Source organism: Melanerpes formicivorus, unplaced genomic scaffold, assembly GCF_026170545.1.
Source record: "Melanerpes formicivorus ecotype bairdi unplaced genomic scaffold, bMelFor1.0.p_v2 SCAF_16, whole genome shotgun sequence".
Classification (NCBI taxonomy): domain Eukaryota; kingdom Metazoa; phylum Chordata; class Aves; order Piciformes; family Picidae; genus Melanerpes; species Melanerpes formicivorus.
The window spans coordinates 668836-681980 of NW_027142368.1; the positions used below are offsets into that span (position 1 = coordinate 668836).

General features: G+C 54.3%; 1 protein-coding gene across 6 annotated transcripts in view; it reads right to left on the reverse strand.

Annotated features, from left to right (window-relative positions):
* Positions 1–10129: 10129 nt before the first annotated feature.
* CHID1 (chitinase domain containing 1) overlaps positions 10130–13145 on the reverse strand; it is a 174988-nt gene continuing 171972 nt past the window's right edge. For 5 of the 6 annotated variants that reach the window (XM_068148576.1, XM_068148579.1, XM_068148580.1 and 2 more), the window contains one exon: positions 10130–10383. In XM_068148576.1, the coding sequence (XP_068004677.1) occupies positions 10173–10383 (211 nt within the window). In that variant the 3' untranslated portion in view covers positions 10130–10172. Of the gene's footprint in view, positions 10384–10403; positions 10692–13145 lie in introns of those variants that run through there. The other variant, XM_068148578.1, reaches the window with a different exon arrangement.

The following is a 13145-nucleotide window of genomic DNA, read 5'->3' on the forward strand; positions in this document are numbered from 1 at the left end:
TCTTTCCTCCTCCTGCTTAGTTCTTCCAGTTTAATTTAAGGCTGGTGGGAGGCAGCTGGAGGAGTTCGCAGGAAGGGAAGAGGCAGGGTCAGGAAGGAGCATGTCTTACCAGCCACCTCCAAATCCTGGGAAGACAAGGGGTTTACTCTCCAAAGCCATACCAGTGCTCAGACCAAGAGCCAGCAGAGAGATCCATTAGCAGCCAATTTACATCTGGAGATAGACCATACAGGGGACACAGCCCATGGAGGACACTGGAAAGCAGGGGGGCTTTCAGAGGTGATTCTACACAGCACAGGACACACTCATAGCACCTCTCCTGTGAGGACAGACTGAAGGAGTTGGGGCTGTTGAGTCTGCAGAAGAGAAGGCTCCCAGGTGACCTCATTGTGGCCTTCCAGGATCTGAAGGGGGCTCCAGGAAGGCTGGGGAGGGACTGCTCAGGATCTCAGGCAGTGCTAGGACTAGGGGGAATGGAATGAAGCTGGAGGTGGGGAGATTGAGGCTGGAGGGGAGGAGGAAGTTGTTCCCCATGAGAGTGGTGAAGCCCTGGAATGGGTTGTGCAGGGAGGTGGTTGGGGCCCTGTCCCTGGAGGTGTTTAAGGCCAGGCTGGCTGAGGCTGTGGCCAGGCTGATCTAGTGTGGGGTGTCCCTGCCCATGGCAGGGGGGTTGGAACTGGATGATCCTTGTGCTCCCTTCCAACCCTGACTGATTCTATGATACTATAGGGATGGGTTGGGTTGGAAGGGATCTTAGAGCTCATCCAGTGCCAACACCTTGCCATGGGCAGGGACACCTCCCACCAGCACAGGCTGCTCAAGGCCTCATCCAGCTTGGCCTTGAACACCTCCAGGCAGGAGGCAGCCACAGCCTCCCTGGGCAGCCTGTGCCAGAGTCTCCCCAGCCTCACTCTCAACAGTTTCTTCCTCCTCTCCACTCTCAATCTCCTCCCTCCCAGCTCAAAGCCATTGGCCCTTGTTCGGGCACTCTGAGCCCTTAAACACTCCCTGTCCTTTCCCAGCATTCTTGTACCCCCCCCTTCAGGTACTGGCAGGCTGCGATGTGGTCTCCCTGGAGCCTTCTCTTCTCCAGGCTGAACAGCCCCAACCCTTCCAGCCTGGCCCCACAGGGAAGTTGATGCAGCACTGTAAGGACCTTTCATTTGGTGTAACCTCAGCTTCACTTTCATGTAATCATAGAGTGGTTTGGGTTGGAAGGGACCTTAAAGATCAGATGGTGAAGCCCTGGAATGGGTTGTCCAGGGAGGTGGTTGAGGCCCTGTCCCTGGAGGTGTTTAAGCCCAGGCTGGCTGAGGCTGTGGCCAGGCTGATCTAGTGTGGGGTGTCCCTGCCCATGGCAGGGGGTTGGAACTGGATGATCCTTGTGGTCCCTTCCAACCCTGACTGATTCTATGACACTATGATACTATGGTCAGCTCATCCAGATCATCAATAAAGATGTTAAAGAGGATGGGACCCTGGGGCACAGTGGGAGCAGTGGGCAGTGTTGATTTCCAGGCTACTCTGGGGTGATACCAAAGCATAATGCTCAAAGACTGGGATGAGTTGGTGGGAGAGGACTCCTCCCAGGAGGAACAATCTAGCTAATGGCAAGAGGACTAACCCCTGTGATTCCCCTCTGAAGTGTCTGACAGTGCTCTCCTGGCTAGGGATCCCCCAGCTAGTGCCTGTGGCTTTCTGCCTTACTGCAGTGGTTAATTCCTCCCCTTGACTGCATGCTGTGCAGATTACTAGTTCCATTTCTCCCCTGCAGACTTACTTGTCTGCAGATCTACAAGCAACCCTAGTTCCCCTCCACCTGTGGGGAAGGACCCCTCACAGCATGCTCTGCTCACCAGCTGGCTGTGCTGCCAACAGATTACTCTGCAGCCAGGGATTTTCAGAAGCCCCTCAGCTCAGTCTCAGGGAGCAAAGGACCTACTTTGCTCTGGGCTGCTCTGGCTTCTCATGACTCAGCAGCAGGGTGATAGGAGGGAGTCAGAAAGCTTGGCTCCCTTTGGGCTTTCTGACACTACCCAACACTGAGAGTAATTGTCTCTAGGTCTTGAATATCTCCAGAGAAGGAGACTTAGAGGGGGACCTCAGAGCTGCCTGCCAGGAGCTGAAGGGATCCTGCAGGAAGGCTGCAGAGAGACTCTTGCTGAGGGGGGCTGGAGCCAGGCCAAGGGAGAATGGTTTGGAGCTGAGGCAGAGCAGGGTTAGAGTGGGGCTGAGGAAGAAGTTCTGCAGTGTGAGGCTGGGGAGACTCTGGCACAGGCTGCCCAGGGAGGCTGTGGCTGCCTCCTGCCTGGGGGTGCTCAAGGCCAGGCTGGATGAGGCCTTGGGGATGTGAGTCTAGTTGAGAAGTGTCCCTGCCCATGGCAGGGGGGTTGGAGTGCATAATCTCTGAGGTTCCTTCCAACCTAAGACATTCTGTGATGATTCTCTTTCTCCATCCTTCCCCTGCTAGGTCTGGTTCAGACTCTGGGGGTGCTCTTGGGAGCACTGTCCTCTTCTGGCTCCTCACTCTGGGAAGCTTACCTGTTGGGGTTTATTTTCAGTGCAGTCATTAGCCCTAACAAGCAAGAGCTCCCAAGGCAGAGAGGGAAAAGCCTTCTCACACAGCTGATAAGTGAGTTTAATACTGCAGACACTTGAAATTCACATGGCACACCAGCATGGGTACCTGGGAAGGCAGTGGGGATTTGCAATATTCATGGTGTCATCTGCAGAATCCACTCAGCAGCCTCACCCTCTGCCAAAAAAAGCACAGGGAGAAGCCACCAGGAGAGCAACCTGAGCTTTTACAAATGGAAATGCATTGGCTCTGCCACAACATTTCATATTCCTTGGCTCCACAACTCCAAGGCTCCAAACCACACAGAAGCAATCATGGGAACACAGGGGTTGGGGTTTTCCTTTGCCAAGTCCACCTCTGCTGCTTCTGCAGGAGGGAGAAATGGAGAAGGTGGTTTTATTTCTGTGCTGAAGTTGCTTCATCTCCTCCTCTCATGTCCCTCAAGCAGCACTGAGTGCTCCATTTCCCTTCCCAGCCCTGCCCACCACCTTCAGACACATGGCTACTGCCAAGGGAAGGGACCTGAAAGATCATCCAGTTCCAGCCCCTTTGCCATGGGCTGCAAGCCCGGGTTGCTCAGGCCTCTGTCTAACCTGGCTCAGAGCTGGAGCCTCCCCAGCTTCTATGCATGTTAGCAGGAGTGATCAGGCAGTTGGACTGGGTCATCACTGCAAATCCCTTCCAACTGGAGCTGCTCCAACAGTCATGGCCAAAGGATGAGACATTGAACAGGACACAGACAATCCTGCCCCTAAAGCAAACATTTCTCCTCAGGGCAATGCCCACTGCAGGGGCTGCATACCAAATCCTGCCTGGCAGCTGAGCAGCACCACTCCAACTCCCTGACAGAGAGCAAAGCTCTGCAGTGACAGAAAGGGGCTGGGTGGGGAGATGCCACTAGAGAACTCTGAGGGCTCACCAGGTGCTGCTCACTTTCAGAGCTGTGTTTCCAGACCTCTGCAATGCAATCAGAAATCCACAGCCATTTCCATGCACAGCAAGTTGCATCATTAGCCTCCTGCCTGCCCAGTGGCTGTGGTCCACATGGGTGACACCACCCCACAGCCAGCAAGAAACTGCCCACAGCTGAGTGACTGACACCTGCACTGGGAACACTGCTCAGTCAGCAAAGCTGCCACTGCTTTGGGTTTGCTCTGAACTCAGAAGTCAATGCTTTCACACAGGAGACTCACAGAATGACTCTGAGAGCTCCAGGGCCAGGAGGAGGAGCAGAGGGCTGGAGCACCTCTCCTGTGAGGACAGACTGAAGGAGTTGGGGCTGTTCAGTCTGGAGAAGAGAAGGCTCCCAGGTGACCTCATTGTGGCCTTCCAGGATCTGAAGGGGGCTCCAGGAAGGCTGGGGAGGGACTGCTCAGGATCTGAGGGAGTGATAGGACTAGGGGGAATGGAATGAAGCTGGAGGTGGGGAGATTGAGGCTGGAGGGGAGGAGGAAGTTCTTCCCCATGAGAGTGGTGAAGCCCTGGAATGGGTTGTCCAGGGAGGTGGCTAGGGCCCTGTCCCTGGAGGTATCATAGTATCAGTCAGGGTTGGAAGAGAGCCCAAGGATCATCCAGTTCCAACCCCCCTGCCATGGGCAGGGACACCCCACACTAGATCAGCCTGGCCACAGCCTCAGCCAGCCTGGCCTTAAACACCTCCAGGGACAGGGCCCCAACCACCTCCCTGCACAACCCATTCCAGGGCTTCACCACTCTCATGGGGAAGAACTTCCTCCTCCCCTCCAGCCTCAATCTCCCCACCTCCAGCTTCATTCCATTCCCCCTAGTCCTATCACTCCCTCAGATCCTGAGCAGTCCCTCCCCAGCCCAGGCTGGCTGAGGCTGTGGCCAGGCTGATCTAGTGTGGGGTGTCCCTGCCCATGGCAGGGGGGTTGGAACTGGATGATCCTTGTGGTCCCTTCCAACCCTGACTGATACTATGGTACTATGATTTCCCTTCCCAGCCCTGCCCACCACCTTCAGACACATGGCTACTGCCAAGGGCAGGAGATGCAACGTGAGCACAAACCTGGGACCTCGCTCACACCAAAGGCTTAAGAAGTCTGTATTAGAGAGATCAGGGAAGGCTTCATTCTGAGGATGAGGAGCAGCCTCCCTGTCACTGTAGGTGTGTGCTTTAAATCTCTTACTGAAACAGCTGAAAACACCCAAAAGTCTGCTTCAGCATGAAACCCAAACTCCCAGAGCTTCCTGCCCGTCCCCTCTTCTATCAAAGGCAGGGATCCCAAATCCTAAAGCAAATCCTAGAGGCCTCATTTAACCCTCAGTGCTTTAAAACAGCCAATAAACTTCTCAGCCAGGCTCTGCAGACAGGAGCTCAGCCAACTGCAATGTCAGGGTCGATATGCATGGAGAAAGGAGGAGTTAGATGGAATTTAAAGCCCTGGTCCAGCTGCTCGACACAAAGTCCATCTGAAACAATTCCAAGCTAACAGCCAAAGCTCTCTCATCTCAACAGAAAGCTCTGAGCTAAGAAGCAGCAGCATGCAGAGCCCTGGCACAGCAGACAGAGCCAGTGAAGTCCTGGGGTTCCAAAGCAGCCAACACTTCCTAATGCAAATCCCAGCTAATGACACCAGCCAGCCACCTGGACGCCACAGAAATGGAACGCTTGCAAGTTCGACCAGCAGTTGCTACATGGAATAGAATAGAATAGGATAGAATAGAATAGAATAGGATAGGATAGGATAGAATAGAATAGAATAGAATAGAATAGAATAGAATAGAATAGAATAGAATAGAATAGAATAGAATAGAATAGAATAGAACAGAACTAGACCAGACCAGGTTGGAAAGGACCTTCAAGATCATCAAGTCCAACCTCTCACCCAGCACCATCTGATCAACTAAACCATGGCACCAAGCACCCCATCCAGTCTCTTCCTGAACACCTCCAGGGATGGGGACTCCACCACCTCCCTGGGCAGCACATTCCCATGGCCAATCTCTCTCTCTGGGAAGAACTTCTTCCTCACTCCAGCCTAAACCTCCGCTGGCGCAGCTTGAGACTGTGTCCTCTCGTTCTGGTGCTGGGTGCCTGGGAGCAGAGACCAAGCCCCACCTGGCTGTGAGGTCACAGCTTGAGTACTGGGTTCAGATTGGGGCCCTCACTGCAAGGACATTGAGGGTCTGGAGAACAGGGCTGGTGAGGAGCAGCTGAGGGACCTGGGGTTTAGCCTGGGGAAGAAGAGGTTGGCTGAGGGGAGACCTCATTGCTCTCTACAGCTCCCTGAAAGGAAGCTGTAGCCTGGTTAGGGTCAGTTTCTTCTCCCTTGTAAACAAGTGATGGGATGAGGAGAAAGGGCCTCAAGCTGCACCAGGGGAGGTTTAGGCTGGATGTCAAGCCCTGGCACAGGCTGCCCAGGGAGGTGGTTGAACCCCACCCATGAAGGTGTTTCAAAGAGGCAGAGCTGTGGTGCTGAGGGCCAGCGTTTAGCCCCAGATGTGGTAGAGTTAGAGCATGGCTGGACTGGATGGTCTTGAAGGGCTTTTGCAACTGAAATGATTTGAAGTTTCCCTGTGAAGAGGGGAGCCTGCACTCCTGCCCAACCTGTCTGCATTAGCAGAACTGCTCTGCACTGACTAAGCCTGGTTCAGCTCTACCCCCAGCTCCAGTGCAGCACAGAGGGCTCTCTGCCTCTCACTTCCTTGTTTTAATGAGACCAAAACATGATCAGCACCGAGGTTTTTCACAGGAGGACACCAAAGAGCGGAGCAAAAATAGCACAACAGCTTTCCCCCCACCCCCAAACCTTCCACCCCAGCAGCTCAAACAGCACAAAAGGGAAACCAGCCCACAGGCAGCAGCTGTGCTGAGCTGTGCCACCCCACCACAATCCCCTCTGACAGGAACCAGCTTTGCTAATGACAGGAACTGCTCTCAGTGTGGTCACTCAACCCTCCCAGGCATCTCTGTCCCACCTTACACAGCACAGGAATGCTGACAGTGCTCCTGCTGGGCCTTCACCCAGTGCACCCTCAGCAGGTTTGCTGAGCACACCAAGCTGCGTGGGGCAGCTGACAGGATGGAGGGAAGGGATCCATCCAGAGGGACCTGGACAGGCTGGAGGGAAGGATCCATCCAGAGGGACCTGGAGAGGCTGGAGAAGTGAACCCATGACAACCTCATGAGGTTCAACAAGACCAAGGGCAAGGTCCTGCAGCTGGGCTGGGGCAACCCCAAGTTGGGCAGGGACTGGCTTGAGATCACACCTGAAGGAAAGGCCTTGGGGGTGCTGGGGGAGGAGAAGCTCAACAGGAGCCTGCAGTGAGCACTTGCAGCCCAGAGAGCCAAGCAGAGCCTGGGCTGCAGCAGCAGAAGTGTGGCCAGCAGGGCAGGGAGGGGATTCTGCCCCTCTGCTCCACTCTGCTGAGACCACAGCTGGAGCTCTGGGGCCAGCTCTGGAGCCTCTGTGCCAGGAAGGCTCTGGAGGGGCTGGAAGGTGTCCAGAGCAGGGCCAGGAGGAGGAGCAGAGGGCTGGAGCTGCTCTGCTCTGCAGACAGCCTGAGAGAGCTGGGGTTGTGCAGGCTGGAGAGGAGAAGGCTGAGAGGAGACTTAATAAATGTCTATCAATAGCTGAGGGCTGGGGTCAGGAAGGGAGGGGGCAGGGACAGGCTCTGCTCAGTAGTGCCCTGGGATAGGATGAAGGGCAATGGATGGAAACTGCAGCACAGGAGGCTCCACCTCAGCATGAGGAGGAACTGCTTCACTGTGAGGGTCCGAGAGCCCTGGAGCAGGCTGCCCAGAGAGGTTGTGGAGTCTCCTTCTCTGGAGCCTTCCCAGCCCTGTCTGGATGTGTTCTGTGTGACCTGTGCTGGATTCTATGCTCCTGCTCTGGCAGGGGGGTTGGACTTGATCTCCAGAGGTCCCTTCCAACCCCTAACATCCTGTGAGCCTGTGCTCTTTCCCTTCCCCACACCTGATGTCAGCTCACAACCCCTTCCAACCCTTACAGCCTGATTCTCTCTGAGACATCCTGGTTCTGCTGTGCCACTGAAAGGGAGAAAAAAACACCCCAACCAAACCCCAACAACAAAGCCCCCTCTAAAGAATAGAAGTTAATCCTTGTGCTATTCTAGGATCCACTGCCAGAGTGACTTTAAATTGCCTTTGAACCAAGCAGAAAGTTCAAGTTAATTGAACAGGAGGACCCATGTAGCAAATTATCTTACCACTAATGGTATGAAAGCAAGCAGCCTGATTAGCACAGCCCTGCTGGATACTTGTAATGTGAGGAGCTGAGAGATGCCAGAACTGAATCAGAGAGGTGAAGATCAATAGTGCTTTAATCAATGGTGGATTACAGGGGGATTTATTCTGCTGAAATCAGCAGGGGCAGATAAATTCCCCACTGAGATTAATTACTGGCAAGGGTGGATGCCAACAGAAGAGTGCAGTGACAGCTGCAAGAGGCAAGAAGAACAGCAGTGGGAGGACAGAGCTATTACCTGAGTCTCTGCTGGTGGCCAGTGACACCCTCATCAAACTCCCAGCACCTCTCAGTCCCTTGGAAGAAACTGCCTTAAAGCCTTAAGCCCCACAACTACTGCAACCCCAAAAAGAGCAGGGCCCCCAGTTCTGGGGGTTGCTTTCAGCCTGCTGGGTTGTGACAGCTCTGGGGCTGGGGAAGAAACCTGCTTTATGGAGGTGAAAGCAGGCAGGCAGAACAACAGCATGGGGCACAAAGAAGCTGATCACAGTCCCAGCACCCACTGCAGCCAGGGGGTTGTCTGAGCTGCTCTGGGGCTCTGTCTGTTGGGGTTCACAGTATCACTAAGGTTGGAAGAGACCTCAAAGATCATCAAGTCCAACCTGTCACCACAGACCTCATGACTAAACCATGGCACCAAGTGCCACATCCAATCCCCTCTTGAACACCTCCAGGGATGGGGACTCCACCACCTCCCTGGGCAGCACATTCCAATGGCTAACAACTCTCTCTGGGAAGAACTTTCTCCTCTCCTCCAGCCTAAACTTCCCCTGGCACAGCTGGAGACTGTGTCCTCTTGTTCTGGTGCTGGTTGCTTGAGAGACGAGACCAACCCCCTCCTGGCTACAACCTCCCTTCAGGGAGTTGGAGAGAGCAAGAAGGTCTCCCCTGAGCCTCCTCTTCTCCAGGCTAAGCAACCCCAGCTCCCTCAGCCTCTCCTCACAGGGCTGTGCTTGTTCTCCATGTAATCCATCATTGCCTTGGGTGCTCAGCACTGCAGTGCCCCCAGACTGACCACTAAGGCATCACACACTGCTGCTAAATGCTGAGAGCTCTGCAGGCTAAGCAGAGGAAGGAATCAGAGAGCAGCACTTGGCACAAGACTGATTCAGCAACAAGTCCTACACTGCAATTGCTGTGACTGGGAACTACTTGAGGGACTCACTAACATGAGGAAACCAGAGCTGACAGCTTAGCTTGTCAGTGCTTGCTTTGCTACCATCTTGAGGAGGTCCTAATTGGTCTTCCCCTCACCATTTCCCATCAACTTACCTTACCAGAAGACAGCAGATGCCAAGGGTCTGGCAGATAGTGAATCTGCTGGACATAATCCCATGGGTTTATCTGCTCACTTACTTTGGCTATTAACAGCAGTTGTTGGAGAGCTCTCTGTCTTGAACTGTGACCAGGTGGCATCAACTTCTCCATTTCATTTCTCATAGAAAGCATGTCAGAGAATATTTTGAGCTCTGATGCCATGTCCTGCTGGGAGCCAGCCCAGAGCCAGCTCTGCTCAGTGCTGGCCCTGCCCAGCTCAGGCCCTGCTCACTGAGGCACTTGCTGCAGCCCAGGGCAGCTTGGCACAGCCTGGGGCTGCTCCTAGCAGGCAGAAGCTGCTGGGGACAGATCTTGCCAAGGGCTGGGCTGCAGAAAGCCTCTGCCTGAGACTTGCTCCTGGGCACACCAAGGGCACTGCCACAGCTTGTGCCACACCTTGGGGGGCAGGAAGGCAGAGGTGGAGCTGTGGGGAGGAGCAGCCAGGACAGGGGAGCCTCAAGTGCCCCCCAAGGGCTTGCAGCCCATGGAGGTCATCTCCAGGAGCAAGCTGAGGGATCCCCAGGGTCAAGCCTCTTCTTCCTTGGGCAGTGTCCCAGCAGGACTCTGTTCTGCCTTCCAGCCTCATCCCTGTGTTCCTGAATCCACTTCCAGAATCCAGCTCCTGAATCCAGCTCCCATCTGCTGCTGAGTCCAGTCTGGGCCTTGCCCAGTGCCTGCCCCCAGCAGCAGTGGTGCCAATGGTGCTGTCAGTGCCACCAGGGCTTGGTTCCATGCTGGTTTGTGTCTCTGTGTCTCTGTTTCATTGGGTTGTTCTCATTCCCACCCCAGCTGGTTCAGTTTCTTTCCCACCCCATCAGTCTCTCTCCCTTCTTCCTTTCCTCTTCCCTTTGGGCAGGCAGAGGGCTTCCTGGAGAGCCTCTGGCACTGGGCTGGTGGCCAGCCCAGCCCTGCCCCTTGGCACAGCACCCCAGCTGTATTGGTCTGTTACATTCAGTAGGTCTTTCCCAGTGCCTTTCCTGGGCTGGCAGCACTGCAGTCTGTGTGGCAAATCAGAAAAGGTTCTTTATTAGGAAAAAGGAAAGGGCTCAGACAGGGCAGGAAGTACAAAACTGTTTCATCATCACACCTGTAGGATACCCACACTGACTGAAGGCAGAGGCTTGGTGCAGCAGAGTCTTCCTCAGTTCATTTCTCATATTAAAGCAGGTCATAAAAATAGTCCAGGCCTTGTCCCAGTTCCCAGATGGAGATTCCAGTGCCCAGTTCCTTTGCAAGCTCCAAGCGCAGCTGGATGGACTAGGAGAGACACAGAGCAGGGACATCAGTCAGGGACAGCAGCTGGATGGACTGAGAGAGAGACACAGAGCAGGGACATCAGTCAGGGACAGCAGCTGGATGGACTGAGAGAGAGACAGAGCAGGGACATCAGTCAGGGACAGCAGCTGGATGGACTGAGAGAGACACAGAGCAGGGACATCAGTCAGGGACAGCAGCTGGATGGACTGAGAGACACAGAGCAGGGACATCAGTCAGGGACAGCAGCTGGATGGACTAGGAGAGAGACACAGAGCAGGGACATCAGTCAGGGACAGCAGCTGGATGGACTAAGAGAGACACAGAGCAGGGACATCAGTCAGGGACAGCAGCCTCCCCATGCTCCCATCTCGTTGTCAGGCTTGTTAAACACCTCTCTCCTTGAAGCAGAGGCTGTAGAACCCAGCCTGTATCTCAACTGCTCTCTGGTTAGCAAGCCATCATCCAGTGAGAGACAGTTAATTGCTCCAGTTAATTCAATGACCTAATAAAAAATAACCAGCTAAACAGAGCAAATGTCAGAGGAATAAATCAGCTTTATGAACTCTGAGGACTGGTGTAATTGAGGCTCTCATTTCCTGACACACAGCCAGGATAACTCTCCCTGAAATGTCTCAGGGGTGAAATAAAACTTTATCAATGAAGACAATTAGGAACAACTTGTCAAACCCCATCAAGATCTCCTACCTCCCCTTGCCTTCTCCCAGGACACAGTCACCATTTGCATTATCACAGTTCTATTTGAAAGAGGTTCTGGGAGATTGATAGCTCAAAGCCTCTCTGTTTGAGCTCCAGCCACTCCTGTGGAGGTGCTGTGGCCACTGGCTTGTGAGGGAGGCAATGCAACAAATCCATGTGCTGCACTTAGAATCAGTCAGGGTTGGAAGGGAGCACAAGGATCATCCAGTTCCAACCCCCCTGCCATGGGCAGGGACACCCCACACTAGATCAGCCTGGCCACAGCCTCAGCCAGCCTGGCCTTAAACACCTCCAGGGACAGGGCCCCAACCACCTCCCTGCACAACCCATTCCAGGGCTTCACCACTCTCCTGGGGAAGAACTTCCTCCTCCCCTCCAGCCTCAATCTCCCCACCTCCAGCTTCATTCCATTCCCCCTAGTCTTATCACTCCCTGAGATCCTGAGCAGTCCCTCCCCAGCCTTCCTGGAGCCCCCTTCAGATCCTGGAAGGCCACAATGAGGTCACCTGGGAGCCTTCTCTTCTCCAGACTGAACAGCCCCAACTCCTTCAGTCTGTCCTCACAGGAGAGCAGCTCCAGCCCTCTGCTCATCCTCCTGGCCCTTCTCTGGACACCTTCCAGCACCTCCACATCCCTCTTCCGTCGGTCCAGACAATAAAAATCCTTATCTTTCAGCCTCTGACACTCAGTTTTGCTTACTGTGAAGTGCAGCACTGCAATGCTGGACCTGTTCTCACCAGGAATGTGTTCAAACCTCACTTCCATGCCAAACAACAAATGGTCAAGGCATCATGGGCCTGATCCCCATGGCCTGTCCCTCTGGTTCTGATCATAGAATCATGGAACTGTCAGGGCTGGAAGGGACCTCAAGGCTCAGCCAGCTCCAACCCCCTGCCATGGGCAGGGACACCTCACACCACAGCAGGTTGCTCACAGCCACCTCCAGCCTGGCTGCAAACACCTCCAGGCAGGAGGCTTCCACCACCTCCCTGGGCAACCTGGGCCAGGCTCTCACCACCCTCCTGGGCAACAACTTCTTCCTAACATCTCAATCTCCCCACTTCTAGTTTTGCTCCATCCCCCCCAGTCCTATAACACCCTGACAGCTTTTTGTAGCCCCCTGCAGACCCTGGAAGGCCACCAGAAAGTTCTCCTGGGAGCCTTCTCCTCTCCAACCTGCACAACCCCAACTCTCTCAGGCTGTCTCCAGAGCCGAGCAGCTCCAGCCCTTGCACTTGGCCTTGTTGTGCTTCATGAGGCTGGCATGGCCCCACCTCTCCAGCCTGTCCAAGTCCCTCTGGATGTCTTCCTTGCCCTCCAACCTGTCAACCTGACCAGACAGCAAACTTGTAGATGAATACAGCAGAACAAAATGTAGCATGGAAGGTGGTGGAGTCACCATCCCTGGAGATGCTTAAGAAGAGCCTGGATGAGGCACTTAGTGCCATGGTTTATTTGATCAGATGGTGCTGGGTGACAGGTTGGACTGCATGATCTCAAAAGTCTCTTCCAACCTGGTTAATTCCCTTCCCTTCCCTTCCCTTCCCTTCCCTTCCCTTCCCTTCCCTTCCCTTCCCTTCCCTTCCCTTCCCTTCCCTTCCCTTCCCTTCCCTTCCCTTCCCTTCCCTTCCCTTCCCTTCCCTTCCCTTCCCTTCCCTTCCCTTCCCTTCCCTTCCCTTCCCTTCCCTTCCCTTCCCTTCCCTTCCCTTCCCTTCCCTTCCCTTCCCTTCCCTTCCCTTCCCTTCCCTTCCCTTCCCTTCCCTTCCCTTCCCTTCCCTTCCCTTCCCTTCCCTTCCCTTCCCTTCCCTTCCCTTCCCTTCCCTTCTCTTCTCTTCTCTCTTACAAGTTTGCAATAAAACTTTCTACCACCCTAGAGCTCCTAGCAAGGCTGCAGTTAGGCATGGTCATTAATATCCCATCTGTGCTGATCCTTCCACCAATGTTCAATTAGCAAAGGGAATTACCCTTATACTAATGGAACTTAAGATAACAATCCTGCTCAGCAAAACACAGCCTTGCATCATTTGACACCAGTTTAACCATGC